This window comes from Colletotrichum graminicola, assembly GCF_000149035.1.
Source record: "Colletotrichum graminicola M1.001 genomic scaffold supercont1.12, whole genome shotgun sequence".
Classification (NCBI taxonomy): Eukaryota; Fungi; Ascomycota; class Sordariomycetes; order Glomerellales; family Glomerellaceae; genus Colletotrichum; species Colletotrichum graminicola.
The window spans coordinates 204566-231757 of NW_007361016.1; the positions used below are offsets into that span (position 1 = coordinate 204566).

General features: G+C 54.5%; 6 protein-coding genes across 6 annotated transcripts; 2 read left to right on the plus strand and 4 right to left on the minus strand.

Moving 5' to 3' along the window:
- Positions 1-240: 240 nt before the first annotated feature.
- Positions 241-3763, minus strand: GLRG_03886 (uncharacterized protein; the record flags this gene model as incomplete). The annotated part of the gene is made up of 2 exons (XM_008094571.1): positions 241-3190; positions 3258-3763. The coding sequence occupies 2 exons, from the start codon at positions 3761-3763 to the stop codon at positions 241-243; spliced, it is 3456 nt and encodes a 1151-aa protein (XP_008092762.1).
- A 4949-nt stretch (positions 3764-8712) lies between these two features.
- On the minus strand, positions 8713-10980 carry GLRG_03887 (uncharacterized protein; the record flags this gene model as incomplete). Its single annotated transcript, XM_008094572.1, has 1 exon — positions 8713-10980. One exon carries the CDS (start codon positions 10978-10980, stop codon positions 8713-8715), a length of 2268 nt encoding a protein of 755 aa, XP_008092763.1.
- A 183-nt stretch (positions 10981-11163) lies between these two features.
- On the minus strand, positions 11164-11856 carry GLRG_03888 (DNA mismatch repair protein MutL; the record flags this gene model as incomplete). The annotated part of the gene is made up of 1 exon (XM_008094573.1): positions 11164-11856. The coding sequence occupies one exon, from the start codon at positions 11854-11856 to the stop codon at positions 11164-11166; it is 693 nt and encodes a 230-aa protein (XP_008092764.1).
- A 757-nt stretch (positions 11857-12613) lies between these two features.
- Positions 12614-13347, plus strand: GLRG_03889 (6,7-dimethyl-8-ribityllumazine synthase; the record flags this gene model as incomplete). Its single annotated transcript, XM_008094574.1, has 2 exons — positions 12614-12819; positions 12957-13347. The coding sequence occupies 2 exons, from the start codon at positions 12614-12616 to the stop codon at positions 13345-13347; spliced, it is 597 nt and encodes a 198-aa protein (XP_008092765.1).
- A 661-nt stretch (positions 13348-14008) lies between these two features.
- GLRG_03890 (uncharacterized protein) lies at positions 14009-17183 on the minus strand (the record flags this gene model as incomplete). The annotated part of the gene is made up of 2 exons (XM_008094575.1): positions 14009-16517; positions 16912-17183. 2 exons carry the CDS (start codon positions 17181-17183, stop codon positions 14009-14011), a joined length of 2781 nt encoding a protein of 926 aa, XP_008092766.1.
- A 7553-nt stretch (positions 17184-24736) lies between these two features.
- Positions 24737-25588, plus strand: GLRG_03891 (phosphoribosylglycinamide formyltransferase; the record flags this gene model as incomplete). Its single annotated transcript, XM_008094576.1, has 3 exons — positions 24737-25145; positions 25233-25357; positions 25412-25588. The coding sequence occupies 3 exons, from the start codon at positions 24737-24739 to the stop codon at positions 25586-25588; spliced, it is 711 nt and encodes a 236-aa protein (XP_008092767.1).
- Positions 25589-27192: the final 1604 nt, after the last annotated feature.

The following is a 27192-nucleotide window of genomic DNA, read 5'->3' on the forward strand; positions in this document are numbered from 1 at the left end:
CCGCCCATCTGATACCAGACTGGTCCCGTTTTAAGACGCCATCGCTAACAAAAGATCCAAGCATAAAATATAATAACCAAAACTCCATCCCCAACCCAGTATGCGTTACTTAACCCTGGGAAATTCGAGTATTTCGCGGTTGCGAGTCTATACATCGCGTACATTAATTAGGAAAAGCCCTTGCCTTGCTGAGATGAGTAATCGAAAAAGGGCATGCGTATTGGCGAGTGATCCGGCCTCTCAGTAAGCTTGACCTCTAGCCGAAGAACACCTGCTGGGAGGTCCTTGCTCATCCACGAGCTCAGCAGAAGCCCCCAAAAGATCGACCTGCTGATCGGACCCAGGATCAACTCTGCTGATACTGTGCTGAGCAACAACGCCGTAACTGGTTGGTCTTTCGGTGCTCGGCGTCCTGCGAATATTGAATTCTTCTAGAGAGGATCCACTGGAAGACAAGCGTTTCTGATGCGAGTCTGACCGCTGGAAGGGGAGTCGCTCAGTGTTTGGCGACGACGCAAGACCATCCGGAGCAGTAATGCCTCTGGGTGGCTCGCCGCTCAGAGGACCCGTGGGTGAAGTCGGCGGGATCAGATTCAACGAAGGGGCCGGTGAGTGCCCTCGTGCTGTCACAGAGTCCCTCTTGGAGCTCTTCCGCGGAATTTCTGGAATGTCAGATTTCGTGGACTGACGCCTGTGTTTCTGTGAAGCAGATCGACTTGCTTTTGACGGAACTCGACTTGATAACTTGAAGCTGCCCGAGCTTGCTATCCCCGGCAGGGTTGGCGGTGCATCAGACACTTTCGGTATGCCAATCTCTTCAATCTCCGATTCGGAAGATACGACCGAGACACCGTCGCTGAGCAGATTTTCCGAGTTCTCCCCATTACCTGGGCGTTTCCGTGCAGCCTTGTTGCTCGGTTCGTCATCGTCGGAATCAATTGGCCCGTTCCTCAAGACACCCATAGCAACCGGGATGCCTTCCGGTGGAAGCTCGGCATCGTACTCCGCATCGGCTGCGGCACGCATAGCTGGCGGCATCCGCGAGCTTCGCACCACCTCGAATCCCTTTCCCTTCTCCTTACTCTTACCACCGAACATGGTACGGAACCACCCCGCAGCTGTGGCCATTGGTTTTGTCGGGTCAGCGGGGCCTGTCCTGAGCTTACGGCCAACCCCCTCCGAATTGAGAGCGGGACCTCGAACTCCATAGTAAAAGTCAACCTCTCTGGTCGAGTAGTCTGCTCTGGGTGCGAGGTTTATGGCCTGAGGAGCTGGTGTTGGGCCCCTTGATAACTGTGCCTCCAAGTCCGCCGCAGCATCCCCGAGATGTGCACCGGGCTGGCTGTAACGACGGGATTCGGCGACGGAGGCTCGATGCTGCAAAGACGTGGACGAGCCGTTAAGGGTGTCACCACGGCGTCTTGGAGGCCGGTAATATGGGTCTGCGGATTCAACAGTAACAGCAGCAGGGGGCCGGGTGGCGGCAGCAGGGGATGGCAGGAAAGAGAACGTGCTGACTTCACCGGGCGTCGTCGGGGTAAAGTTGCTGCCACTGTCGAAGTTACGAACCTGTCCGGTATATGGGTCGATGCTGTCGAGGGCGGAGGAGCTGCGCTGTTGGCTCCGGAGGAGAAACCCACTACCTGCCGACTCGCTCCTTAACCTGCCACCGCGCATCACATAGCCGGTTTTTGACGTTTCTTCGGCATCGAGCATGCCCGTGGTAGACAGGTGGCTGGCCCGGGACAGTGCCCCATGGCCTCTCCGGGAAGTACGGCGCTGCAGCTGGCGCATGCCAAAGATCTTTGACAAACCACCACGAGTGAGACCGCGGGCATCGTCGCCTCCGGCGCCAAGGAGTCGTGCCGTGACTTCAATAATCGTAATCAACGCATTCAGAAGGAATCCGAGAACCAAAACGCAGGCGTGTATTGACAAAATTGTATAGCCGATCCATCCTTTGGGGCCTTCGGTCACGCCCATCTGTGGTACGAAAGCGACCATGAGCATGACGGTGGTGAACCGCAAAACCGAGAAAAGAGTGTGGTAAGCGTTCATTGAGGTCGGAGACTGAAAAGGCCGGAATGCATGTAGGGTCAACACGTGAATGACCTCGCAAATGGCGAGCAGGACAATTTGTGCAATCCCAACAGGCTGCACCGCGCCAATCGCAATGCCGCGGATGAATGTGACCGTAACTGGGACGAGTGCAAAGGCTGCTTCCTCATCCGAGTAGGTGTTGTAAAGCGGTCCGTAGAGCAACACAGTCGGCAGATCATCGAAGAGAACGGCTCTCGGTCTAGTCCTAAAAATCAAGTATAGGAGCCATGCAGCAAAGCATACCAAGATGAGAAGGGTAATGACAGCCAACGCGACCGCAAAGTCTTGGGACTGACTGGCAACGACCAGTTGAAACGTCGACAGTGCAACGATGGGCAGCAGCAGGTAGTTGAATACTATACGCACAACATTGCCCACAGAGAAGGGGATATTCTTGGCTCGAAGGTCCTCCTCAGGGGTATCGCTAATAAATCGCAGAACCCAGCGACAGAAGAATCCGATCTGAGTGAGGACAAGCAGCGCTGCAATGATGGCGCAGACCCAAATCATGGTCCCGGCCCAGATATCCTCGACATCGGTCATGCCCACCATTTGCGCGTAGCGGTGTAATCCATAGGAGCCGTTGGTTACATAGATCCCATCTTGGATGGGCTGCCAGCCCGGAGACTTGCTCACGAAGCTCTCGTTAAACATCAATGCGGACCAGCTCACCTGGCTGACAACAGGCTGATAAAACCCCGGGTAGTTGAGAGTAAGCCCACCAGTAAGGGCCACAAACTGGATGTACTGAAGGCAATCCCCGAATCCTGGCGTCACTAAGCGCAGCAAATCGGCATCCCGGCCATAGTTGGTTGTCCACTGAAAGATGTCCGTCGACCCCCACGGGCTGAACACGGAGGCGAACATGGTCGCGAACCCAACAAAAAGGAGCACGACGAGCGGCAAGTAACGCAAAAGATCGCGAGTACCACCCAAATCAGGGGTTATGGTGGCAGAAGCACAGCCGATATGCTTTGCCAAGTCGTCTCCATAAATGACCTGAAGAGTCGCGGCAAGCGAGGCGAAGGCATACGACGAACCCATATCGGTTGTGATATTCACTGAAGGTAAGTTGCCATACGGGTTCGTGCTGCAGTAAAGTTAGCCGGACTCAGGCCACACGAGAAAAAGAAGAGGGAAAAGGGGGTGAGTCTTACATGGGCGTAGAGTTGAAGACCGGGCTGAGGGGGCAGGAGCCGTTGACGAGGCTGTAGTTGCAGAAGCTGGAGACATTGCTGAAAGGCTCGTATGTCAAGAAGTTGACTTTGCTCGCGAGGGTAGTGACTTTGTTGCCCTCTTTGGTGAAACGGAGAATCTTGCCATCATGCTGACTAGGATCGTTCCAGCGCGGATCGCCAACAGGCGGTAGACTGACGTTATAGTACGAGCCCGACACGTTGCCCCATACAATGATTTGAAGTGAATGGTTCGGGTTTTCGGTGTCGAATCGAGCGTCAACATAAACAGGGCTCCATTGCAACGGCAACGGTTCGTAGTTCCTGTAGCTGTCGGGGAGGCAGTTGTCGAAAGGGATCAGAACGGCGGACACAGGCTGTATCAGCAGGCAAGCGAGAAGGACGAGAAGCGTGGTGAACGAGCTGGAGGGTGGCGGGCGTTTAAAAGATGGCAGTGGCCGCATTCGAGAGGGGCGGCCACAATCCATGGTGAGCGGTTGCGTTGAAAGAGATCGGTGGTCTTGACGGAGCGAGCGAGTGGCGGGTCTCTCCATCGGGGACGAAGACTTCATGGATTGGGATGGCAGCGAAAGGGCGCGTTTTCCATGTTCAAGGTAAGCGGCGACTGCATGTCTTGTAAGAGTTTCGGGAGGGGGCAGGTCTTGTGGAGGAGCGGAAGGAGGCATTCGCATGTTTCGAACCGACGTATCGTTGTAGCGTAGTCGACAAGCGCTGTCGATGAAAGGCTCGCGGCGCGGTGGGTGGTAGGCGAGCGATGCACAGAGGCAGAGAAGACAAGCACGGGTGTCGTGTGCTAGAATGCCGGCATCTTGGGGAAACGGCAGCAGTCACCTTGTTTCTGATGCTGTTGCCGGTCTGCTTCCCTTCGATTCGTCTCGGCAAGGATTGTGTCCTAACGCGATGATGTACTGTTTGGCTTTTCTTCCTGCGTATTATCTGAGCCGGTGACTGCCGGCGGGATCGACGGGCAGTAGGATAGCGTGTGCTATGAAAGAGGGAAGAAACTTGAGGAGGGGAAAGGGAGAAATATTTGTGTGTGTGTCTGACTGAGCAAGCGGCGTATGCGTGTGGTTCTGATGGTGGTGGTGTTTGGCAGTGCAGGTAGTGGTGCAGCAGGGTGGCTGGCAGGAAAGACGGTATGGTATGTATGGTATGTTGTCGCGCGAAAGAGGACAGGACAGGTCAGGGAACGTCGATGCGGAAAAGTACGCGTAGACTTGAAGCAAAAGTACGGGTACCTCTGAGTTCCGTGCCGTTTTTGCGCGAGGGGATGCACACCACCTAGGTAGCTATCTATCTACCTGTACTTACCTTGCAGGGCCCTGTCAATGCGGACTGGTCGCCCAACTCAGCATAGGTAGATAAGCATAGCACAGCACAGCATAGGACCTACATATCACTGTAGGTACATAGGCAACAGCAGCATGCCTGTAACAGCAGGGTCCAGCTCTCGGGGCCTGTTTCTGGGAAACCTGGGAAGCTCTGGAGGTGCTCTCCGCATCACTCACTCCATATTCCGAAATAAACTAGCGCAGGAATTGTACCGTACTCTGCGCTCGAGCTTTTGAGACCCGTTCTCCATGGCATGCCATCCCGTCCGGCCCCACGGACAGCTTGCAGACCACACATCATCCGTATCCAGCATGAATCCAATCCCTTCGGTCCTCGGCGCTGGTCGGTCATGGACCACCACTGATCAGTGCGTTGGCCGGTTGCTGGGAGCGACTCAGAAGCAGTCGGCGGTACGGACAGGAGGTGCCTCAAATTGCGCCTCCCAGCGCTGCACGAGAATTCCCAAGTCCTAAACCTGGGTACCTAGCTAGGTAGGTAAGGTAGATATACCTTGAAGCATGTAACTCCTCCCGTGGACCTGCCCACTGACTGCCAGCTCGCTGGGTGCTCGCGGTTGGCTGCCCGTTGGACATCCCCAGTTGGATTTGCCTGTCTCCACCCAGTAAGGCGCAGCCGAGCCCCCCCTTCCCCGTCGTTGCTTGCAGGGCCCAAGTCACCCTCAGATTACCTGTGTTAGTTAGCCTGCACGAAAAAAAAAAAAAAAGGTTTCGGCCCAGATGGGATGAGATGAGGTGGGTGCCGCCCTTCAGTCCAGTCTTGTCGCCCACGGCAGCCGACTTTTATTTAGCCGTAGTAAAAGGTACGTAGCGTGCGTCTTACACCTTGGATGCTGGACCCTTCTTTGTCCATCCAGCCCAGAGCAATATTCCAATGCGACACGCAACCTGTCAGTGCAGAACCTCGAACCTGGGTGCCTATGAATATCGGTGGATGTGGATGACGGGATGCCTCGTCGTCGTCCAAAGGGATAGTAGGGGGGGCTCGTCTAGCGCCCGGCCTGAAACGCCAGTAGGTACTGCCACCTTATGACGTGCCGATGGTATTCCGCATGAGCCAGCCTCCAAGTACCTATGCATGTACCTATGAATAGGTAATCACCTCCAAGTGCGGAGTACTATTCAGGTATACCGCCTCATCAGCTGGCTTAAGACCTATGTCTCTGCTCTCAATATCCGTACGTAGTAATCATCCATGGTACCTAGTGCCATTTCGCTTGCGACGTCTCGCACGGATGAAGAACACGCCAACCTCGAAACTACCTAGCAAGGCAACACCTCGCGACGATCGCTCCCAAGGCCACAATCGTTGACGATAGCTAAATCGATCGCGTGCTTGTCGAGACATTAAACGTCCAACAACACCACACTCTCGCTATCGTTCGTGCGCTCTCGGCCATTGAGTCGCTGCCGTTACTCTACCTCAAAGACAAAGACAGACCCGCATTGGCCAACCGACAGGGATGATCAATCAACTGATGTGGGTGGCATTATAAGAAGAGCTATGACTTCAGACAAAACCTGGATCACCGATCGATTCTATCTGGTCTGTGTTAAGGGGAAGGGAAGCATCCAACAGCAAATGGCCGGACTACCCCCATAAACCTACCTAATCATCAATCACAGGAATCAGAGCAGCAATAACCGTAGGCAACGGGCAACGGATTGCAGAAACAGCCAAAGAACCGAATGGATAGATCGCGCTGTGTCTCCGACACATCCCACTTCCAAGGCACCAAGCAGCCAGCCCGCGCGCATTACAAAAGGATCGTCCGACCGTATCACCGCGTGCGACGCCCCGAGCCCAGGCCCCAGAGGCAGGCTCGCATCACCGCCGACCAGGAGGTCCTGCCGATGTTTCTGCTACCCGAACCATAGCAACCCGAAAGGCCAGCAAGAAAAACCTGACGGCAAGGACCAGCTTTCAATTGATTGATGGATGTATAACACATGATTTCTTATTTTCTTTTTTGTATCCGTACCAATTGACATTTCATCCGGACAACACAAACCCAGACCATTGCCATAGTCAGCTCTAAACCACCGGGTGCTATTGCAGCAGAGTCTATCCGCATCCCGGAACGTCAATTGAGCCTTCTCGCGTATACGCTCGACGTCGACAATACACTCACTACCTGTACTACTACCTAATGTTGCACTGCCAGCCCAACGATGTTCGTGCAGGTACATAGCAAAGGCAGATGTTGCTCAAACTTCGCCCGCGACACGTTGTCTCTTTCGACATCACTAGTGGTGTCAGGCACTGTCATCCATCATCATCGACTGTTGACTAATAGCCCAATCACACTGCCCCTCCCGCGAACAATGAGGATCGGATTCCTTCGCGTCCCTAATACGAACTTCAGCACGAGCCAATCGCCATGCTTTTCAGGTCCCGACTGACGCAGCTATTTTCAGCATCAGGCGCAAGTCCGACGGTCCGGCAGAAAAAGATAGAAACAGTAGTCGAGAATGTACAGCTATGCAATGCCGGCGCTCAACCGCCACCACACCCCGTCGCCTCCGTACGGGTACCGCTATCCCCAACGGCAGAGCCACTTCCGTGCGCTTCCGCTTGGCTCCAAGATCGGCCCTGGTGGAGAACCATGATGCCTTCACTTGACAGCCCCTCCCCATCAGTATCCATCGCCTTCTTCTTGGTTCATGCTCCCTCAGAAACCAACGGCCATGAACACTACCGACACGAATGAAAGAGGGAAACGTATTCGATCAAGGTTCTTCGGCCCACAACGGATCACAGGCGGTGTGAGTCCACGGTAGGTATACTCCGGGTGGGCTACTCGGCCAGCATTGGCGCGACGGGAGATTTCAATCGACGTTTGCGCCTCATCCGAGCCACACTCCTCTCCAAGCATGACATGATGACCGCCAAAATGCGAACTTGAAAGAGGGCTCAGGAACCAGGCAGCGTCCTAGGCTAGTAACAAACATACTTGACAGCCATGCAGAACCGGTCGGACCTAGTCAGACCTCTCCTTCGGACAGCTGTCTGCCATCCCACGCGCGCGCCGTTACGGCAAGCCACACTTGTCTGCCGCCGAGTCAGTGGCAACCACTTGTCCTGCGCGAAAACGCGCCGTGAAGGCTGCCTGATAGGGTGCCGGTCGTGGTGCGGAACGTGATCGGGTACAGCGGCCCTCGTAAGCAGCTACCAGGCCGGCGCAGCACGAATACGATGCGCCCTCTTTAACCCCTCCCCCACCCGTTGCCATGCTGGTTCGCGCTCCTGCGTCATGGTGTGCTGCCATCCCCAGCCAGCCCCTCTTTTCAATACTTCCACGATTCTCCGTCCATCCAGAACGTGAAGACAACACGACAACGCGAAGACCCGAAGACGACGTCCGCATACTGTATACGCCTCCCTGATGGCAGGTGTAACCACCACAGCCGCCCGCGCTCTTCGTCTTGCAGGCGGCACATGTGGAGACCCAGTCACCACAATACACCTGTATGTCTGTTCGTTACCCCGTGGTTTTGTCGTTTTGCTGCATCGCATGCTGTCTCAATGTCGAGCGGATAGGAACAGCGTGGGAAGCTCCTCAAATCCCGGCTCCCCTCCCCGGCTGCCATCAACCCCGCCCCCTAGACGGTTGGTGGGGTACATACGTTGAACCAGATACGCCGACTTCGTTACCTAGTGTAAAAAAACAAAATAAAATAAAAACCTGTCAAGTCCTATAGGTCTTGCAAGTGTCGCGGCTGGATCTACGGCCTTCTCTGCTCCATGTACCTGCGTAAAGTTGAACAGAACCCGGCTCGATGGCGCCCTCGTAACTTGAAAGGGATGATGGCTGGTGAGAGATCTTGGATGACATGGCCACAGAGGCGTGGATTGGACACCAGACGCGCAAGAGGCTCGACGGCGAGGCGACGGATGCATCGAGCAAATAGTTATGTGAGTCTATGCGAGTCTATGTGAGTCCACTCATGAAAGCTAACATATGTGCAACATACTTGGGTCTTCTGATCTCTTACGCCTTAAGTGCACCAGTATTTGTTCGATAGCATCAAGTCCATTCGTCCCAATATGCCCGCCCAGAATGCACTCATTCCGTCATGCAACTCATATCGCTTCCTTCGAACAGTGCGCCAATATCAATCTCAAGCTCCAGCTCCACACCATGCTCCTTATACGCCCATGCCCCGAGAACCGCTTGAAGCCTGCTACTGATATCTTCCATCTCGATGGGCTCCAGTGGAAAGGCGGCCTCCTGTTGACCTCTGAGAACGTAAAGATCGTAGTCAGATGCGCTAAAAACCTGCTTTTTCATCTTGTTTAAATCGAGTATGAGTGACTGCATATGCGTGTAGGCCTCGGAGCATTGTTTCTCAAACGGCAGCATCTCCGACTTCATACGCTTATGTGTTTTGCTCCTCGACCGCGACCTGGATGCCAGTCTTTGTCTCAGATAGCTTCGAGGCGACGTGTCAGGCACAGTTGATGCCGGTTTTTGGCTTAGAGCTCTGCCACGTTCCTCGCCCTTTCCCTGGTCTTCTGTGTAGTCAGTGTTCCGTGTTCTTGGGCGGAGCGCGTTGAGCCGCTCTAGAGCTTTCTCCATCTCCTCTGACGGCAGATCACCATTGTCATGGCGATGGGGGTGTGTCGATGTTTCGGAACCAACATAGTTATCTCGAAAACCAGTATGATCCGCTTCCATTGTATCAAAACAATCGCCCTTGGTGCGTTTGGGTGTCAGCGGCTCCTGGCACCTTCTCGCGTTGAGGACAATCTTGCCCCGTCTCAATCCATCTGCTCTGGGGTCCACAGCTCGTGCAGCCCTTCGTCGAGCGCCACGAGGTCTTTGCCCGTACTGCTGCTGTTTTCTTGGTTCAACACGAGCAGGTCCACGGAACGGTTTATGCAATGGGCTAGAGGAAGGCGGCGGCGTGCCTAATGCACTCTTCTGGTCGAAATTGGCAAACGAATGTGGCGTTTTGGAGTACGCATGCTGACCGACATCAGGACTCCTGGCAGAGTGGATATCTAGCTTGTTAACGTCATGTCCCTTACCAGCCGGCCGGAATGGCTCGTCATCTCTAGCAATTCTTCGCTGGCCTTGATGTCTCAGCCCGTACAAATCACCTTGTGGGGCAGTGGGATATTGCAGTATGAAGGGTTCAAGATCACTCGCCTCGTACACGTCCTCCCTTTGTACAACAGGTTCTCGCTGACGCCCGTCATGCAGGGGCTGGATGTGACCTTGGTCTTTGGAACTCGAGTGAGCCATATCAGAGCCTCTCTGCACAAAATCTTCCGCCCTTGGAAGTGGCAGCCGTTCACAGGATATTGTGGTAGTTGGGGTGTCATCACGCTGTGTAACGCCACTCAGATAGCTAGAAATGCTATGTTCGTGAACGCCACGTTTGTCTGCTGCGTTTTTGGCAATGGTCCAGGGATTTGGCTTCTCGCGATGTTCTTGATCAAGGCGCTGCGACTGCAGATATTGAATAAGATCTGACCTGGGTGGATCGAGAAATATTGGCTGAGTATTTCCTTCGGGACTTGCAGTTTTGTCTCTTGACATATCTACTTCCCAGCCGGTCCGAAGTAGATATTGAGTCGGTTCGGTGCTGTGTTGCAGCTCTGCATTTCTGGGAAAGGACCAGCGATTTCGCTCCGGATGACGGATCCCCGTCGCCTCCTCACCGGTGTATTGACGCGGTGCCTGGTTGGGATCATCTATGGCTATCGCGGAGCTTCCGTAAAGTGCCTCTTCGTTGCCAATAGGGACGGTTTGGTTCTGTTGGTGTGTTTCAACGTGGCTGCAAACAGAACCACCAAAGCCATCTTTGTCAATAGGGGTTGCAATATGGGTTCCGTTAATAGATGACGGCGGGCAGGCGACCACTCTGCCCTGGTAGTTTGGCGTGGGCTCCTGGATAACTTCGGCAAAATGCGGTTCATTGCCATTTGGCAGGAAGTCGGAACTTTCTCCCCTGACCGTGCTGTCTGATTTGACCCGATCCAGGGGCACGTTGAGTTGCTCTCCATCATGGACCGAAAGTATTATACGAGGGCTTGTGTCTCTATTCTGCGACTTTCCCATTTGGACACACTCTTCCACAACCTCGGCCACAACCCTAGGCTCCGTTGGCAAGTACATCTCCTTGCACATTTCCTCAAAAAGGGACAATACCTTGGATTCATTAGCAAAAAGGACCTCGTCTTTTGCTGTTGTTACATTCAGATCGTAGCTTCCGATGATGCACTGGATATTCAGTCGTATGAAAGGTTTGGAGATTGACGTCGAGTCCGGTTCGACTCCCCCGACATGGAGTAAGTAGGTCTTGTACACGTTGACAAGCTTTTTCATTGTTCCTCTGACAGTTGACATGGGCCTCGAGTCGACAGATATGTAGTAGCCTTTTCCAGAGACCTTGGAGAGGTCCGCGTTAGCCTTCGGAAGGAAGGCTTCAAGTCGCAGTACTGGTGCCGGCGTGTCTGGTCTGGTCGAGAAAGTGCCTGAAATCGCACTTAGGGCCCCGTCAAACGTTTTCTAGACGCATTGCGAGACCAGATCGGGGCCAAAGACTTGGAGTGCCGCTTCTCTAACATGTGCCCCTTGACCGGGAGCATATGACCAGGAGAGCTTGTGATCTTTGAAAATTTTGAGCGAGAGTCTGGTGTATGGTCGAGTGAGGGCATACGTTTGAAGAAGCTCCTTGATCTGTCCGCAAGACTTTTTGCTCTCCTTGATGGCAAGCTGTCTTCGAACCGGTACGGCGGCAAACAAATTGGAGACGTCAACTGTCGTTCCCATAGAACCTGAAGCTAGTCGCTTGTCCGCGATTCCTTCCACGCCATTTTTGAGCACCAGCAAAGCCGCAACACTGTCCTGGCTTGTTCTCGTCGTAATGGTAAGCTCCGAGCAAGTGTTCATGCTTGCCAAGGCATCGCCGCGGAAACCAAGTGTCTTGCCGCCCTTGTACTGGAGCTCCTTAAAGGTCCGAAGCTTGCTGGTATGTGACCTTCGCCCAACGGCGTGGTAGTCTTCGGGGCTAATGCCATGGCCGTTGTCTCGTACCTGGATCTTGTCTACTGTGTTGGCCGAGATGCCGATTTCAATGTTGGTGGCATTGGCATCAATGGCATTTTCGACGAGCTCTTTGACGAGTGATAGGGGGGAGATCACAACGGTGGTGGACTTTAGCAGCTGGCAAGTACTCTCGGGAAGCTGAGAAATGGGCATGGTGTAAAGTGAAGACTTTTTTGTGACGATGGAAAAGAAGAAGGCGACAAATGGATCAACAACGCCGTAAAAACCCCCCAAAAGGGATCCGAGATGGCTGGGAACGAAACAGTAGTGTAGTACGAGGAGCTCACAGCAAATGAGGATATTCATGGAAGTGAGAAAAACGTCCGACTCTTTTTGAACATGGCAGAATGCGGCAACAGACATTGAACCCTTGGGCAGGAGCCATGTAAGTCATCGAACTCCTTTCCCTCTGCCTGTACCTTGACCATCCTGAAAGCCGGCACCAGCTGCCATCAGTTGGACCTGCAACAAATACCACAGCCACTACACGCACCCGAAGCTTCCTTCCAGGGCAGTTCGGAGCCTTCCCCCTGCAGGGATCACAGCAAGGTCCAAGGGGACGTCAAAGCCCCGCAGCTGCTGCTATCCTGTTCCCGAGCACGCAACACCTCAAACCGCATGCCCCGCATCGCAGAGGCCCTCGTTCCTCGTTCCTGAGCTAGCCCACCGCCGCCGCCGCCGCCGCCCGCCCTGACCAAAAGAACGTAGGCTGTGTTAAGCGAATCGTAAGCCAGACGGACGTGTCCATAACATCCGGTTTGTCAACTCCAAGCTTTACTCATCCTTCCACGAGACAACACATAGCCGACGACGCCGCACACCATCCTCGCGACAAACACCACAAGCGACCCTCCAAATTGCGTTACTTTGATACCCCTCCCCTCCCCACCACAACCTCAAGACGTCCAAGATGTCTGGCATCAAGGGACCGACCCCGCAAGAGCACGACGGCAGCGCCCTGCGTATCGGCATTGTTCATGCCCGCTGGAATGCTACTATCATCGAGCCTCTCGTCAAGGGCGCCAAGGAGAAGCTCCTCGCCTGCGGCGTCAAGGAGTCCAACATCGTCCTGCAGTCCGTTCCGGGGTCCTGGGAGCTCCCCATCGCCGTACAGAGGTGAGTACGCGCAATCAGTAGCCAAGCTTGTGACAGCTCGCTTGGGTTCCTTGCGCCGGTCCTGCCAGGGACATGACCTGCCCGCAAACCAAAGCGAGCCAGAGCTGACCCGGTCCGGTCCTCCCCCCCCTTCACAGACTCTACCAAGCCTCCCAAGTCCAATCCGCACAATCCGGCACCGGCACATCGGCCGGCGACCTTCTCGGCTCCTCAACCACGGATCTGACCTCCCTCCCCGTCGAGTCTCAACACCCGTTCGACGCGATCATCGCCGTTGGTGTCCTCATCAAGGGCGAGACTATGCACTTTGAATACATTGCCGACGCCGTCTCCCATGGCCTCATGCGGGTCGGCCTTGACACGGGTGTCCCCGTCGTCTTCGGCGTCTTGACCGTCCTCAACGACGAGCAAGCCCAGGCTCGCGCCGGCCTCACTTCCGGAGGCCATAACCATGGCGAGGACTGGGGCCTCGCTGCCGTCGAGCTTGGCGTCAAGCGCAAGGCCTGGGCTGCGGGCAAGATCGAGTGAGTAGGTCAGGCCCTAGCCCGAGAACGCGCAGATTGGAAGGGAGACGATACCTAGACCCTGGGAAAAGGGATGGAAAAATCAAAAGAAAGGAGAAAAGTCAAGATCTTTTCTTCTAAAAAGAAAAAAAATTCATATTAGGGGTTATCTATCTGGGATAGACTGATAGAAGCCCACAAAATGAATCTCAAAACCGAGAAGAGACTGTACCGGCGATCCAAGCTTCATTTGTGACATGGAACCAGCAAGCAAGCGCGGGGACAAAGAGCTTCAGACTAGACAAAACCAACGCGCTGATGTTCGTGTTTTCCCCTCTCTTTCTCCAAGAATTATTAGATTATTGCACCAAGAGCTGTCTATCAGGACTTTGCAACTAATAACCAAGCCATTCCGCCTTGCTCTTTCACTCTCGTAGCGACGCCCAGTAAACAATGTCTGCTAGAATGTACACAGGGCATGTGGGGTTATTCAAAAAAAAAAAATAAGGAGAGAAAAAGGCCAACCCAACCCCCTAGTTGAAAAGATCAACAACACAACGTCTGTATAGGCGTGGAGTCTTTGTTCCTTTTTTCTTTTTCGATATGTCCAGTCTCGTTGTTTTTGCATCCGAATCGTCCCTCTACACCCCAACCCTTCTTCAAATGTAAATGCCATTTCCTTCACCCTACGAGATCAATGCCCCAATTTCGCTGCCAATGCTCTTCTTCGTTCTCCACAAACCCCTCTTCTTCTCTTTCTTGGCCTTCATCGCGGCCCAACCCTCCTCATCATCATCGTCCGAGTGGGTGCCTGGTTTGGTAGGCGCCTTCATCTCCTGTTGCTGCATGACCTTGGGAGGCTGGTCCCATCCCATGGCTCCCGACATAATTGACATGTGTCGGCCAGAATCCAGCTGGGGCGCTTGTGTTACGGGTCTGTAACGGCCTGGTAAGCCCACGTTGCTCCGTTCCGAGGGTGCGATCGAGGGGGCATACCCGGCACCTTGGGCGTGGATGCTGGGTGCATACCCGCCGCCACCGCCCATGCCTCCGTGAATGGATGGGGTTAACCCTCCTCCAGGCTGGATCCAGGACGAAGAGCTGGGCTGCACCATGCTCATCGTTCTCGTTCGGAGGTCGAGTCGCGGAAGGTCCAGCATCGAGTCGCCAAAGTACGACTGTCTTTGGCTGTCGTGGACCGCGGGGGTACCGACGTGGCTCATGGGTCGTTGCATGCCGTTCATGTTCTGACCCGGCGTCGCCATCATCTGCATGAACTGCATCTGCATTTGCATGAACTGCTGCATCTGCTGTGTCATCTGGATTTGTGCCTGATCTCCCGGTGTAAGCATCATCTGGGGCATTTGGGGTAGCATCTGGGGCATTTGCGGCATGCCTCCCATACCACCGCCCATGGCGTTTATTCCGTTCATGTTGTTGTACATCATCTGCGGCGGGATTCCGGTGATGGGGTCGACCGGGGCTCCTGTGAAAGGGTTGACATTCTGTGCCTCCATGTTGGGGCTGCCTCTGCGCATGGCTCGAGATCGTTCCTCGCTGGCGATCACGCCGACTAAACCACCCATGGGGACGGAGGGCGCCGGGGCACCGGGTGCCGGTGAGCCTCCGCCGAACGTCAGAGACTCTCGGGGAGGGGCGTTGATGAGGCCGGCACCCAAGAATGGGTCTTGCGGCAGCTTTCTCGCAAAGGCGGGCAGGTGTCCGCCACTAGTTCCTCTGGGTCCAGTTCCCTCGCCCATGCTGGACCCGGGCCTGGCAGGCTGACCAGACTGTAAATGGACCGACGACCGCAGGTCAGGGTTCGATGCCATGTTCATGACCCGGGCAGGGGGTTTGTTCTTATTCGGGAAGCCGTGTGCGGCCAAGATGGCAAGCGGGACTTCTTCGTCCTCCTCTCCTTCGGAACCGTCAGACCTACCCGTCATCGGACCTGAAGGTACGGCTAGGTTCGGCGTGCTGAGTGATACAGAGAGATTCGGCCGGGAGGCATGGCCGGAAGGACCGGACATTGGGGACTCGCCCGTAACCTTCATCATCTGCTGACGGTAAACAGCCATGTGTGCCTCCTGCTTCCTCCTCTGCTTGGCAGCCAGCTTCGCCTTCTCAATGTCATCCTCATCATCGTCATATTGATCTTCGTCATCTTCGCGGCTGTCGTTGGAGGCCTTGGCTGTTCCGCTAGTGTTGTCATCACGTTCCTTGTCTCGGCGATACTTTTCAAACTCGGCGGGAGTCATGACTTTATTGCGAGGTGGGCTTTGGTTGCTGTTAGACGTGTAGTGGTTGTTGTGGTTTGTGGGCGGCTTCGGCAGCTGTGCCCTCCCGTTGTCAAACATGTTCTCCTCTTCTTTCTTCCCATCAGTTGCCTCCCACGCTGTCGAGAACGTGTCTTCATTTCGGCGAAACCTGCCAGGTGGGTGCGGGTTGTTGGATTGACCTGAACCACCCAGGAAGCGGCTGGCTGCCAGTGAGTCCTTTAAAAGGGTCACATCCTCATCTTCAATGATGTCGGATGGCACATTGTTGCGAAATACCAGCGGCGAGCCGTGTCGAGGCACAGGTGGTGGAACAGATGCGCGTTCGGTGGTAGTAGGGGAGTTGGACCCGGAGTCATGCAGCAGGTTGTCGTGAGAGTGTTGGCTGCTCCACGAATAAGGCGAAGCCTCCACCTTGGCGGAGTGATCAATCTTGATGGGCGAGGGTTGAGGCTGGTTTACCCTGTTCGACGTAAGGGACCGAGGTCCCAGATTGGACTTGTCGTTACCGGGAAGCGTCATTTGGCTGGCTCTCTTGTCAAATCCGGAACCCTTGAACATGGTACCGAAATTGCTACCAAAATCGAGGGCAAAGTCCTCCTCGCTCAGCTTCGGGGGCGTGGCAGTCCTGTCAGTGGAGTCTGTCAAGCCTCGCGGTCTCCTGTTGTAGTCGTCGTCCGATGACGCCTTGGGAGGCGGAGGCGGCGGAGGAAGAGGATGATCGTCAACGGAGGATGCTGCTGCTTGGTGCTTCTTCTGACCGCCAAAGGAAAAGGTCCTGCCGGCTTTGCTAAGGAATCCACCGGAACTGTGCTTGGAAGCTGGCACGTCGGTGTGTGATTTCCTAATCGATGATTTCCATTCTTCCTGAGCCCCTTGGTGGCCAAGGTCAGCCGAAGACGGTGTGGTCGAGACGTTGCTGTGGCGCGATGAAGTATCTGTCGAGGTTGTTTTAGTGGTATTAGATGACCCACTTCCCCTTAAGCTGAGTCAGTCGACGTTAGACACAATCCTTGCCGTGGCCCTGAAATGAATTGCAGACTAGGGGGAAAACAGTGTCGGCCACCAAGAGAAAGAGGACCGACCACCACCAAACAGGGCAGCAATAGACCGCTAAGTCCGAGACATGCCGCTGTGGAATGCCAGCCAACCCTCTTTTCTTTTTTCCTTCCTTCTCCCATGTACTCTTGCTTTCCAGGTCTCTCTTTCTCTCTCCGGATTCCACTTTCATCTACCCCTTTGTCTATGACCGAGAATGTGTTTTGAAATGGGGAAAGAAGAGTGATTCAAGAAGAATGGTAGGATGCACATACCGGTTGTTCTTGACGTCCGCAAACATGTTGCTGTTGTTATTGTTGTTGTCCTCGAGAGACAGGTCCGAGTGATTGTTCTTGGGAGGAATTGCCGTCGCGGTCGCCTTGACGAGTCTGTGTCCACCGTCGAAAGACTTCTGGCCTCCAACCTCGGTCCTTTCCAAGACACGGAAAGACGTTGGCCTTTCCTTCGTCGCTACCGGCTCCTCATGAAACTCGTCCGAGTCGACGGTTGATCGCCGCCTGCCGAAAGAGACAGAGAACCTAGGCATGTGGAGTACCGGTAAATGGATGCTCCCCAGCGGGATGGGTTCGGTACGCGGTTTTACACGCAGCAATTCGTAGAGCGGGCTTTGTGAAGATTAAACCCGGGGGTTTATTCTTGGCCTCGGGTCGGGGCCGCAAAAAGATGATAAAAAAAAAAAAGCGATACGAGGCGGGTCAGCGGATGTGTTATGCCGACAGGAGGCCCAGACTCGAACGGGCTTTGTTTGTGGCTCGTGTCAGCGGGCGGTGCGGAGTGTGGTACAAAAGTGCGGTAAGCGAAGCGGTTCTGCGTAGCGGTAGAACCACAAGTGTCAGCTGCTGCGACTGTGAATTGTGGTGTGCGCAAGAGCCTGCGCGAGGTGTCGTGAGAGTGTACGCGGTACGGGTATGCGTGTCGGGGCTATGTGGCCACCCGTGGGGACCCGACAGACGGGGGAATGAGGGTATTCGGGCAAGGGAGCCCGCCAGCAGCCTTAGCGATGGAGTTGACCTAACAGTGCAATGCTTTCTGCCACGCGCGCCGCGGTGTCGCGAAACGAAATGGAAGGAATGCAGATATGTATAGGTTTGGGCGGATGGGCTGAGGAATGAAGATGACGAGAGAATTGGGCTCTATGACTTACCGGAGGGGGATCTGTCGAACAAGACGAGATTGAGCGAGATGAGGCGCCGACAACGACGTCGACGGTGACCCAAAAGATGATGTGACGGCTATTAGTCTATAGAACGTATACGAGGGCGTGAAAACAGAAGCCGTATGATCTCATTCAACTTTTGACCCAAAGCAAAAAAGATGCAGCAAGCTGGAGCCGGGCTGTACAAGGCGAGAGAACCCGATGATCATGGACAAGCAAGAGGGCAGGAGGACTACGGGGCCGTAAACCGGGTAGGTAGGATAGGTGGTGATTGGGGTATTAGAATATGAAGAATAAACGAATGAATAAAATATGACCGAGCCGTGGGTCGGGATAGACACAACACGAAAGGATACGCAGCAAATGATGACAGCAAGAACCAGGGCCGGCGAAGCAATCGATGGGAGAGGTTGGAGTGAACGGGTGGGAATGTGGAAAGGAGGAGGCGATCAGACCAGTAAGTACTGGTGTGTGTAGGAAAAGTAATTTAGCAACGGCTAAGGCAGGTCAGGGTAAAGGCCGAGCAGGGGGGATGGGGTACCTTCCTATGTCAGGAGCGTGAACAAGAGAGAGGGAGGGAAAGAGAGAAGGAAGGAAAATCTCAAAGGCGGTTGTCGCTGCTCCCCCCCCCAACTACGTCTTCGGTTCCTCGACACACTGCCCTGGGCCCCCTCAACGCACCCATTCGGAGGGCCTATTTTCGTTCGGAAGGAGTGGAGAGACCAGGCAATAGTTGCTAGGAAAGGTGGGCTTGATGCACTTCTCACCAACGTCGTCCACCGGCCAGCCCACACAGCCTGGCCTTTCTGTCTGTTCGTACGTGTACTGGGGTATGTAGTGTACATTACACCACTTCTTCGCTTTTCTCCGCTCTGCTAGAAGTCGGATTTCTCTAGGCCCCGGGGGGGCCTGGGTCAGGGATCCAAGGGGGGGGGGGTGTAGAGAAGGGACTAGGGGGGGAAGATGCTTGATGGCGTGGCATTGAAACTGGATGAGCAGATTTGGGATGGGATGGCCCGGAGACAGCCTGTACCGCCGCCCGTACTGGATTCAGTAATAGTGTAGTCCGTCGGCGTGCTGCTTGCTGTTCTGCTGAACCATAGCCCATGCGCATGTCGTGTGAACCCAAAAGATCGGACGCGCATGAAAATCGGAGATGGGGTCCGAAGCCTTGCCGCCGCCGCTGCCGCCGACGACGACGACGACGACAACGGTGATGATGATTGATGATGAAGGTTACGCATTTTGTTCACCGGGGAATTTCGCCATCGTCTTGTTTCTAGACTGCAGTCGTGTGTTGGGTGGCATTTCGGAGGATTCATGTCCTTTGGAGGACTCACCCATCCGGTCTAGCATCGTTGAGTGGCGCCGACACAATCGTCCATTGCCCCTTACTCTAGGTACCACCACCGTCGGCGGCAACAATCCTCGCAGCGGCTTGTTTCTTTCTTCATGCAGAGTAGCGTCGGGTGGTATAGGCTACTTGCACCTTGCACTGCGTCGCCCGCCGTCAAGGTTCCCGTTACCCTACACCCGCCACCCAGCTGCAGCACTAGGGTTTCCAGCCCAACCTCTCGCTCTGCAGCCTGCTGTAGGTCTTTGACGATCCAGGCTTGCGACGCCTCGACATCCGCTGAATTGCACCACGCGAAGCTTTGGGGGAAATACAAGCAAGCTTTGGCATGTCATATGAGTGGTACCGCGGACCGAACGTGCTTCCGCACGGGATCGGGCGGATTAGACTTCTGAGAGGCAGGCAGCTTCAACGGACAGATGAGTAGTTTATATGCAGTCCGGCAAGAAACTGTGTGAACTGGGCACCGCAGTGGGTGAAATGCATGCTGGCCCGCTGCGAGGCCTGGACCTTAACTTCATGGCCGCAAGGCACAGTGCAGTCTTGGGATTCAAATTCAACCTCGGAGCAACCGCCATCGCATTTAGAGATGAACGCTGGACAAGATGTCTTTCTTTCGGACAGTTAGGACGGTTGTTTCCAGCAACGAAAGCGCCCGTTGAATCCATACTGTATCTCATACTTTCTTTTCCACAGGCGGGTTGTGGCTTCGAGAAGTGGCTGTAGTAGGTTCGGTGCCGTGTGAAGTGGATAACTTCTGGGGATAGATGCTGATGCATGCTCCTGCCACCAAAAGCCGATCTGCTTAGGCTGTCCAAACGAATGTCCTAGTTTTGCTGTGCTCACCATGGTGCGCGAGACTTGGGCATGTTCAGTCTACCAGGCCCGTCATGGTGGAATGGTTGGACGTGATTAGACATGAGGTCAGTCGTTTCCCATACATGGAGGCTTGGAGCTGGTTTGAAGACAAGCCCAAATAACCCGGCTGGAGGTGGACAGATGGAGACGGGTGTCTCCCTGTCGCCAGGGTAATGTGTTGATCCCATGGCGAGCGATCTAAACTAGTGTAGTAGGGCCGAGCGACATGTCTGTCCCATTTCCTGCTGAATACTCCGTAGCGTATTCGTAAGACGGTCGGTGTCTGTTTCTTGTTGGGTACGTCGCGAAAACTTCAGATGCTCAGACCGAATGGCAGCGTACGCCGAATCCGGGCACTGGATATATCGGTCAAGAGCACCAAAGGCTGTGGATGGGTCGCCTCTCCCGGCGTGTTTGACCGTGTCTATGATGATGTCGATTGAAGCAGATGGCTTGGCAGAGAGCGACGCTTAGCAGGAACGGGGAAGGGCCACGAAGAACAAGGACGGTTCGCGGATGGCCGTTGGCACACGAGTGCAGATGAGATGCCGTCCCATCGGCAGCCCCAGGCTTGCATACCTTCAGAGACGATTGAGAAGACGCTCGGAGACCGCGTGGGCGACAAGTCGGAAGCCGATTCGCTGCGCTGGAGGAAAGGCGAAATCGAGGGCTGCGATTATGGGATTGACAGGGGGGGGGGGGCATGAATGAAGAAAGCAGTCAGAGGGCCAGCTAGTGAGTGGGATAAAGGCAGGCTGGAGGCTCAGAGTGGAGGGAGGGTAAGAGCATGTAGATGAATGGATGGATAGAGAGAGGGGAGAAAGGAAGGATGGATACTGCAAGGCACCATCCATCCCGATCAACGACGCTCGTAGGGCAATCGATTTGCAGAGTGTCCATAACTCGGGATTCCACATGTTTTTTTGATGCTTTTCCCGCAATCATGCCAAATACGGGAGCGGATGACGCCTATATATGGGTGTGATCTTCTGGAAGTCGCCTCCCATCTCTGTAAATAGTTGGACGCTCTCCTTCTTTCTGCACGCTGATTGCTCTCGTCTTCGTCTCGAGTCAAATCCTACATACAACTCACACACCCGAGCACGAACCAAGGGGCAGATGTCGAGTACATGTAGAGAATCAAAAGCGAAGGAGAAGACGCAAGAAAGTCCCCGGGGGGGGGCGGCCTCTTAGTGTAACGCTACCTTCCTCGTAGCCCCCAGAAGGTCTTCCCGAACATCAAAGACAATCGTGGAAGCTTGAATAGTGGCCCTCTCCATCCATAAACTACCGTAGCCACTCGTCATATCCGATATCTGCTAATTCTTGGGCTAACGGGAAGGGGTATCGCGGCCGCCGTAAGCAGTAAGATTTACTGGCAGAAACAGGGATCCAGTGGTGGCAAAAGTAGGGGTTTGTCATGTACAATGGTATCCGGCCGAAGTTAATTACCCCTGTTAGGTAACTGATGTTCACCCCCCTACTGCAGGACTTCACTTTTGGTGAATATTCCCCCTCTACTATGATATCAGCTGTGGGGGGTAACATCATAGGGGTAATTAACTTCCCCCTGCCACCCTGTATATTAGAAGCAAATTAGGTAGGAAGTGTGAGAAAGGCTAGCAAGCAGGCTTGTTATGGCTGCCAGACGTCTTCTGCTGGAAACTGACCGCCTTCTATTATAGGATCAGCTCAGCTGGCTACACTATACCTTATATAGTAACCGCGATACCTTTTCCCGTTAGCTCCAAAGTTAGCAGATGTCGGATCTGACGAGTGGCTACGGTACACATTCACTACTCCGCACAGTGTCCGTAGGTGGTTAGTGTACGGGAATATACGGATACATCAGTCCAATTCATCCACCCACCGACTCTGCGCGTGAGCTTAACTGGCCGACAAGTGATTTGTGTGGAACACGCACAGGTACCATCGAGTCGGGTTGCAGCTTCACGTGCCCACATGTGGTGAACCCATACTGGTGGTGCTGGTGGGGCAACATCAGGCTTCGAGTCGGAGTACGTCTTCGGGTTGTTCAGCTCAATAAACGAGCGAGGGAGGGCCACAACCTGCTCTCGAGTCTCCGCAACACATCAAGAACGGACCGAAACATGCGGAATGGAAACTAGTCAACGTTCAAGGCGAGGAGAAGGGACGTCCCGAAGGGCTGACTCCGCCGCAAGGTCTGTCGCGGTAATCGAGTCCAGCGAACCTGGAAGTGGCTGCTGATGATGTATGGGTGGGAAGGGGGGACCGGGGCAGCCTTCAATCTGGAACGGACCAACTCACCTCTTCACTTGATTCCAGGGAAAAATACTGTCAACCACTTTCCTCCCATATTATTTTCCGTAACGCATGCCTCGTATCGCCCAAGACCGCCCTGGGCTGATCCTCGGTCACGCAGGAGAAAAACTTGCGCAGAAGAGGGATTCACATCCTCTGGTGATCTGACAGGAAGCCAAGCCCGGACTGCAAGCAAGATCCTCGCTCGCTGCCGGACCGAATTTTGTCTCGTGTCCCTGGGTGTCGGCTGTCTCGGTGCATCGGGGATTTTACACAAACGATGCAAGTAAACAACGGGAGCCTTCCAGCCAGAGTGGCCCTGTCAAAGTCAGTAAGGAGACGAAGAAGGAAACGAGACACGATCTGACTTGCCACACACGGGGAAAACCTGACCGAGTCCCCAAGAGACGTGGCCCAAATCCCATCGACCAGTGGGACAACCCGAATTTGGGCACGGCCGAAGATTCGATTCAAGACATGCCCATCCAACGCGAGTACACTACCAAACCCGTTCTTTGAGAGAGTGACACGACCCAGATTTATCAAGACAATGGTACCACGATCAAGGAAATCGTCCAGAGGGGTGGGGAAGGGGGGCTGTGACAGTGACGCTAGTATACCTAACCCTCGTTAATAGCCGACGGACATAAAGCTCCATACTTGTTTTTTTTCTCTCTCTCTCTCTCTCTTCTTTCCGCTGCGGGTTGGCGCTGCAACCAGATGAATGGCAGCTCGGGGCTCAAAGGGGAAGGCTCATATCGCCTTGACCACGGGCCTCTGGATGTACCGCTTTTTACTTCCTCTCTCTTGCATCTGTTGGGCAAAACTCAGACGGCTGAGGCGGCGGGGTCGGGGACCAGGAATCTGACGATAGCCGCTGATGCGCGGGCGTTATGTGGGTTGACGTCGGCCGCACCACCCGTGAGTTGGTGTAAGGGTTGCCCGAGGCCCCTGGCAGTGCGATTGGCAACGCGCGCTGTGCCTGGAGCCAGTGCTTGGGTACATAGTAGTGCATTTTGTACCTGGACCGTTCCCGATTCGGTACTGGCCCCCTTCGCGACAGGAACAGGGGCCGGACACGGGCGCGGGACAAGCATGCAAGCCTCACAATGCAACTGGGTCGAGCAAAGCTTGTGAGTAAAAAAACAAAACCAAAAAAAACCAATGCCTCCAGCTGGTGCTGCTGACCCGATGCAGAATGTGATGGCACGGATAATGTACAATATTACTACTATGTACATCGTACTTGCATTGAGCGGTGAGTTCATGGGAGGAAAGAGGGGGCGGCGGGAAGGGGTCATTCTTTTTGGAGCTATCCTTCATTTACTAAATGACATTGCCCGGTTGGCCCGATTACCCAAGTATCAGGCAAGTGGAAAAGTCGATTTCTCCCCCGAGCAATCTGGAACTCTTGGTCCGCCGGCCTGGACTCTACTCGGCCCCATCCATCATTAGCGTACATAGTTGTATACTATATACATTATGGACCCCTAGACGACTGCTGTCTATGGCCTTCTTCAGCTACCTAGGTAATGAATTGTACCCATGGTTCCTTTAACCCTCAATGGCCTGCTTCCTGTCATGATTCTGTCATGGACATGCCTTACTAAACTTACAAAGTATGGACGATGTAGCCGGGGAATCTGAACCGACATCTCTGCTGATCCTCGCCTTAGCAGAGGCACAAGGCGTTTGCTTGCCATGCCAATCATTGACTCCTTCCAAAACTCCCCGTAAAGCTCACCTAACCCAGCCTTGTTCCCCAACCTCTCTCACCGGCGTCCACGACCCAAGTGGCATATGTACTTGTATATATCTTTCGGGCATCGACAGTCACACCGAGAAGCAGTCAGCACCGTCACCCAGAACGGCGTAAAACATCCAACTAATGGGCTTCCGTCTGCAAGATGCCATGCGTCTCGTGGTCCACTATCGTGGTTCCCTCGGGCATCAAGACTCACGCTGCTCCCCGTCGTCAGCTCAGTGTCTTAATGTCTCCTGCTACGTCCTGCAACCAAGAGCACCAAAAACAAGGGGGGGAAAGCTTTCCATGAGTGCACGGCAGTTGCCGTTGGTTGAGCACCCACATCACACCAACGAATCGGCCAATTGCAGAACCCCTCACCCCGCTCCCACCCCTCCAGCCTTTCACAACCCCTCCGGATCGTAGGTTGCAATTTTTTGGAACACTAAAATTCTGCCAAACCCCGGTGAGGCACAACCCCAAGTAAGTTTCTTCGTGTTACGATAGTGACGGCGCACAAACAGGCGCAAGACAACCTTTGTTAGACCGAGAGAGACACGAAGGTCCGAGGGGCTGAAAACTGCGAGGCTCTGTGAAACATCTTGGGATAACTACGTTGCCGCCTCCCCGACTACCCCTCCATCCAAGCCTCTCTTGTAGTCGCATCTTACAGCTATGGCACCCATGGACGCTAGCGAGCACTGCCGCCTCGTGGTCCTCTGCTCCGGCTCGGGTACGAATCTGCAGGCCATCATTGACGCCATCGCAGCCGGCACGATCCCCGACAGCAAGATCGAGAGGGTTGTCGTTAACAGGAAGAACGCATTCGCGGTCCAGAGGGCCGAGAAGGCCGGCATCCCCACCAAGTATTTCAATCAAGTCTCCGGGGGCTTCACGCAAAAGGGCGAGAAGGACGAGACCAAACTGAAGGAGGGCCGCGCTCGCTACGACGCCGCCTTGGCCGAGGTTGTTCTGCAGGACAAGCCGGACCTCGTCATCCTGGCTGGGTGGATGGCCATTTTCACATCGAGCTTCCTGCGGCCTCTCGATGCTGCCGGAGTTCCTGTCATCAACCTGCATCCCGCGTTGCCCGGTATGTTGCTCCACGTCCGCCTCCGGCGCAGGACGCCGTGTCGGCGGTGATGGTAATACAGGACCGTTTGCTGACAACTGCCGTTAGGTGCTTACGACGGTGCCAATGCCATTGGCAGGGCATACGACGACTTCAAGGCCGGCAAGCTGAAGAACAACCGAACCGGGGCCATGATTCACTACGTCATTGAGGCCGTAGACAGAGGAGAGCCTGTTAGTCTTGCCCGACATGTCTTGTGCTTGTGCAGTGGCTGACGCTTCTATCAGATTCTGGTCGAGGAGGTTGAGGTCCGCGAAGATGATAGTCTGGCAGACCTGGAAGAACGCATGCACAGCATTGAGCACCAGATCATCGTTAAAGCCACGGCCAAGGTCGTGCAGGAGATACTGGCCAAGAAGCAGCAGCACCGATGGCAGCAATTGGCCGAGTCAAAGAGCCTGTAGGCAAGAGAACCGCATGCCACCGGCTTTGCGGGGACTCGGTGTAACCGAGCCCCGGCTTTCCGGCTCAATTCACTTGAGCTCCTCTTAATTTGTCCGAGGTTCTTGAAAGGCATTGCCAGGGCTCGCCTCCTCAGCGTAGCCTTCGTTTCCTTCGAGGCCTGCACTCCGACAGTGAAGGACAAGATAGCGACAACCCGTATGGGTTTGGGTGTTACATGTCGTTGTTGGCTCTCACCAGAAACTAGGAACTGTTGGCATCGGCGCACCAGTGCAGGAGGCCCGCAACTCCCTCACCCTCGACGTGTTGTCCACGACGATGTGGGCGACTTTTTGAGTTCGGAGACCAGACGAACGGGAAGATAGTTGCATAACCTGCCTTGGGTTTGAAGGCAGCCTCTGGTGTCGGAGAAACCTATAGAGCCAGAGCCTAGAGGTTACAGTGATACACTGGCATTTCATATAAGAAGAGCCTTGCCTCGATCGGCTCAAATTCTGTCAAATTTCTGACTCGCAACTTAGCGGGCAGCACCCGGCATGGCAGCCAGTCATTGATTTATGCAATCGGCAAACCTCCCATTGTACCGGAGAGATTGGGAAACAAGACCCGATATGAGTAGGGGCATGGCCAGACAAGGTGGGCTAGAAACCGCCAAGACCTGCTGTCAAGCAGTTGAGGCTCTGGTTGGACCGCGACAAGGGAGCCACAGCCAAAAGCGCCAGAACATTAGCCAATGGCAGGCAGAGACAGACTGCCTAAGAAGGAATCGAGCAGTTGGAGAGTTGAACAAGGGGGGTTCCGACTTCCTTTTTCCATTCATACAACAGCAACATGTCCTCGAAGCAACCATCGTTGCCGTCCCCTCGTGTGAACCAGAGCCGATTGCCTACTACCTAGGTTACCATCGAGGCCCGGATTGGGCAGGTTTCAGGTATGCAAAAACGCCAAGCCCGCGTGGCAAGCACAAATCGGAAGATCACCTCATTATGTTATGCCAACTCGCAGCCTTCAATGCCGGAGTTGAGACGGGCGGCTCCTGTCACTCGAGACCCTGCAGATGCGTGATTGTCGCTTTCGAAATTCGAGCCGGAGGTGCTGCGCCTCGGACGAGTCTCAAAAGGCTGGAGGACAGGCGCCATGGTAAGAGAAGGCAAACAGTTGTTGTTTGACCCAACCTTGGCTCGAGTAGAGCTTCCTCCTTTGGATGCTGGTACCTAGCCCGCTGCGGGGAACTTAGTCAGTTTCGCTGCAAGACATTAGATGGAGGGTTACGAATTAGCGCCACACAAGGACAAGGCAAGTCTTGTCGGGAGTGGCAATGTCCAATTCAGGGACCCTTCTTCCCCCCCCCTCGTCTTCAGACACGGTTAAAATTGCAGCCGGGCACAATTAGAAATGGGCCCGGAAAGTAATGGTGCAGTGTGTGTGTGTGTGCGCGCGCGCGCAAGTGCGGGTAGTTGAGTTGGACAGAGAGAAGAAAAAGGCTCCGAGGCCGTGAGTTGCGATGAAGTCATGTACCCAGTCCTTCAGAGGCCAAAAAAAGAGGAAGTAAAAAGCCAGGTGCTCCTCACTGACTCTGCAACAGTCAAACACTCGAGGCTCAACA